Source organism: Loa loa (genome assembly GCF_000183805.2).
Source record: "Loa loa unplaced genomic scaffold supercont3.857, whole genome shotgun sequence".
Lineage (NCBI taxonomy): Eukaryota > Metazoa > Nematoda > Chromadorea > Rhabditida > Onchocercidae > Loa > Loa loa.
This window is the reverse complement of record NW_018109037.1, coordinates 6,306-9,646: the sequence shown is the minus strand read 5'-3', so window position 1 is coordinate 9,646 and position 3,341 is coordinate 6,306. Positions and strand designations below refer to the sequence as shown.

The 3,341-nt window shown below is 34.5% G+C and overlaps 1 protein-coding gene across 1 annotated transcript; it reads right to left on the bottom strand.

Moving 5' to 3' along the window:
- Nucleotides 1–1,710: 1,710 nt before the first annotated feature.
- Nucleotides 1,711–2,371, bottom strand: LOAG_13459 (hypothetical protein; the record flags this gene model as incomplete). Its single annotated transcript, XM_003148965.1, has 2 exons — nucleotides 1,711–1,771; nucleotides 2,244–2,371. The coding sequence occupies 2 exons, from the start codon at nucleotides 2,369–2,371 to the stop codon at nucleotides 1,711–1,713; spliced, it is 189 nt and encodes a 62-aa protein (XP_003149013.1).
- Nucleotides 2,372–3,341: the final 970 nt, after the last annotated feature.

The following is a 3,341-nucleotide window of genomic DNA, read 5'->3' as shown; positions in this document are numbered from 1 at the left end:
CCAGTTACTAAATCCAATAAGCTCGAGCAGTTACTCGATCCGATTACTTCCACAGTTACTCAATCCAACAAGTTCCGTAATTTCGCAACCCGACAGCTCGCTGAGTTACCCGATCGGGCAGTTAGCGCAACCACCACTAAGGAGATAGCATATTCGGACATTCAACCACGACAACGGTTTTACAACAGTTGAATAGCACAAGTGAAAAACCTTTTGGTATCTTTCAATGCTTATTGTGTACTGTGCATTTCTTCCTATTATTGTTTCCAGTGCGATATTGTACTAGATCGTATAAGACCAGTAAAGATTACTATCAACGCTGCGGAGTTAAAACAACAAAAGTAAACCTAGAAAATCTTTTCCTCACAAATGCTTCCTTCAGAACGACTTAATTCAGAATATACAATACGTGAAACTATCAAACAAAATTAGAAGTTATTTTAAAAGAATGAAATTAAATTAAAAAACTAAAATTATGATGAAACTGGAAAATCAAAACTTCATCTAAAAGTAGAAATTTTACAATTATTAAGAAAAATGATCATCAAAACTAGAAAAAAATTTTTTATAAAAATTTGTTTTACGAGTAAAATTTTTGCAATTAACGGATGATAATTTGTAGCATCTATTTGGCTATCACTGTAAAGCAAATCATCAAAAATATAGCCAAGCGGATGAGATAACAACAGGGTTCTCACTTTATTACGGTAAAATAGTTAGCAGCAAACTTTCCTTTCCATTGAATTTTTCATCTTGTTAAATTGTAGGTTATTAAATAAATAATTAAAAAGGCACTGACGTTGTTTTGGACATCCTGATGATTTACTTAAAAATCTCTACTTGAGTTTATCCATGCTTGATAAAATGTGAGGTGAGATCAGAATCACCTGTAATTCATTTCCATGGATATTTTGGACTCAAAATTAAGCTAACATGCTCGAATCGGCTTCATACTGCGCTTCATAAGAACGAAATGAACTGATTGCGATCGGCATTACACAGCTTTCGAGTGAGTTAGACTTTCCAAAGCGCTTCTAATTTTAAGGATATGACGAAAATTTTTTGCAGAGAAGTTGGCGGAATTACTCGGAATGTGTGTGATAGCAAGGTTTACCAGATAATCATTAAGTCACGGGTATTAAACTTCAATTTTAAAGCTGTCATAAATTTTACTGAATTACAAAGTCCTTGCCATATAAGTCATCACTTCATTTAATTCATATTCTCCAAAATTTGCAAATTCTCGCCTTGAATGTAGTATTATTCAAAAACGCTTTGAGTATGAACAATATGAAGTTCAAACCAGGATTTTTCCTTCATTTTTTTTAGATTGATATATGAAATTATAACATTTTATGATTCGAGAAAATTCAAACATTTTTAGCTTCTATGTTATTTTATTAAATCTAGATATTTATGAAGATGTGCGAATGTTTTCAATGTTCCTGTCGACGATTCTTTTTCTGATCGTAACAGATATTAAGAATTAATTCTGCTTCTTTCGTTTTGTTTCTTCTTGTCGATTTCTTTACTTTCTTTGCTTCTCACACTCGGATAACGGGACTTCAAACTTGATTAACCAAACCTTTATTTCGATTAGTTGGTTAATACAGTAACGAGCTCAACAATTTACGATGTCGATAAGACAAATTCAGTGGCAATGTCAGTAAGAAAAATAAAAGAGACCTAATTATGACTGATAGGCGCAGTTCATGTATATTCGCAAAATGATTGGTGCTCAGCATCTTCTACCTCCTCGAATGGAAGGCACCTGAACCGTTACAGCTTTGCTGATTCATTCAGTTATTTTAATGAAAGTTTGTCCCATCTCACCTTTTCATGAGCGGCGGCACAGTGAGTAGGGAATTAGATCGGATTTCTCTTATCAATGTTTGATAAGCTAATACTTTCAGTGTTTTGATCGAAGTTTATTTTCAAATTAATGGGATTTATTATTAAGTGATCCCTGCTGCAAATGGAAGAGCCAAAATGACCCTTAGTCAAGAAAAGGTTGGGAAGCACTAACTTAGGGATACCTACTTCGTTATTAGTGTTGTATTTCTCAACAATGGATTTAATGAGATCAGTGTAATATTACTGGGAATGAAAAGAATAATCGATACCGGTGCGAAAAATGGGGTATCGTTTTATCCTTTGAAACTGTGAATTTGCAACATGTCGGATATTACCTTAACCACATGTGTACAACATTCACACTGAAGGAATTCAAAAAGAGTAAATACCTGGGATTACTCAGACTCTCCAAATGTCGAATTTTATCTTCTGAATCGCCCTTATACTTTCTTAAAGTCGCCACTGCTTCCATCCCCTGATTTATCAGGTTTAACATCCCTTGGTCATCTCCCATCATTTCCGCATACTTTCTCTTCTCTGCCCTCTGTTATTGGAGAGAGACCGTTTGAATAAAATCCTTCCATTCTTTGTTGATAAGTTCCAACGTTCCCACATATGTTTCAATTCTTCCTATCATTTCTTTGACAGTTCTTTTCCGTGTTTCATAATGTTGCATAACTCTTCGTGAGGTAATTGTCGAATGATCTCATCAGATCCAGTTCTTTCACTTCGTTAAGAACTTTAATTAGCTTCTCCTTCGCCGGGTTCGCGCTCTGTATTATCGTAAATGACATTCCTTCCTGGTTCATGGCACCATAAAATTCCTGTCAGGAAAGCTAATCTGTTCAATTCGCTTTTCAACGATATGAATTTATTCGGGATGTAATACTGTTCTTGCACAATATTATTAGTTAACAACAAAAGGGGTGTAAAATATGTGTGTATATATTACGCGGTGAATTGGTAAGCAGTGATAAGGAATAAACAAGCAATATGATCAACTAACAAATTCTTTGCCGTTGCCTTCGATAATAACTTGACTATCAGTTAGCTGATAGATTGCGCTATGGTTGAAATATGAGAATTCGTCCTTCGTTGAGACGGGATATGCTGCAGGGAATATTTTTAGCGAAAAGAGGAAATATCGTAGTCTGTTGTTCAGTGGTGGGAGATGTACGAAAAGGATGTCGTAGTTTGCTTGACTGTAAAAAACTAAACTATTTCGGATTTTTCCTTATAACCCCGATACTTATATGTATATATAATATACAAGCAATAAGGAAGTCATATATATACATATATATATATATATAAGGATTAGGATTAGGGAGTTTTATAAGCACTATTGGGGTTATCATGGAGATATGGCTGCCCTTTGGCATTGTCCATTGTGTAGGTACAATGGATATCATTGTCCAGATGTAGATACTGAGGTTTCTTTGTATTATGCTGTCTGTTGTTAGCTTGCATTCTTTCCATTGCTTTAA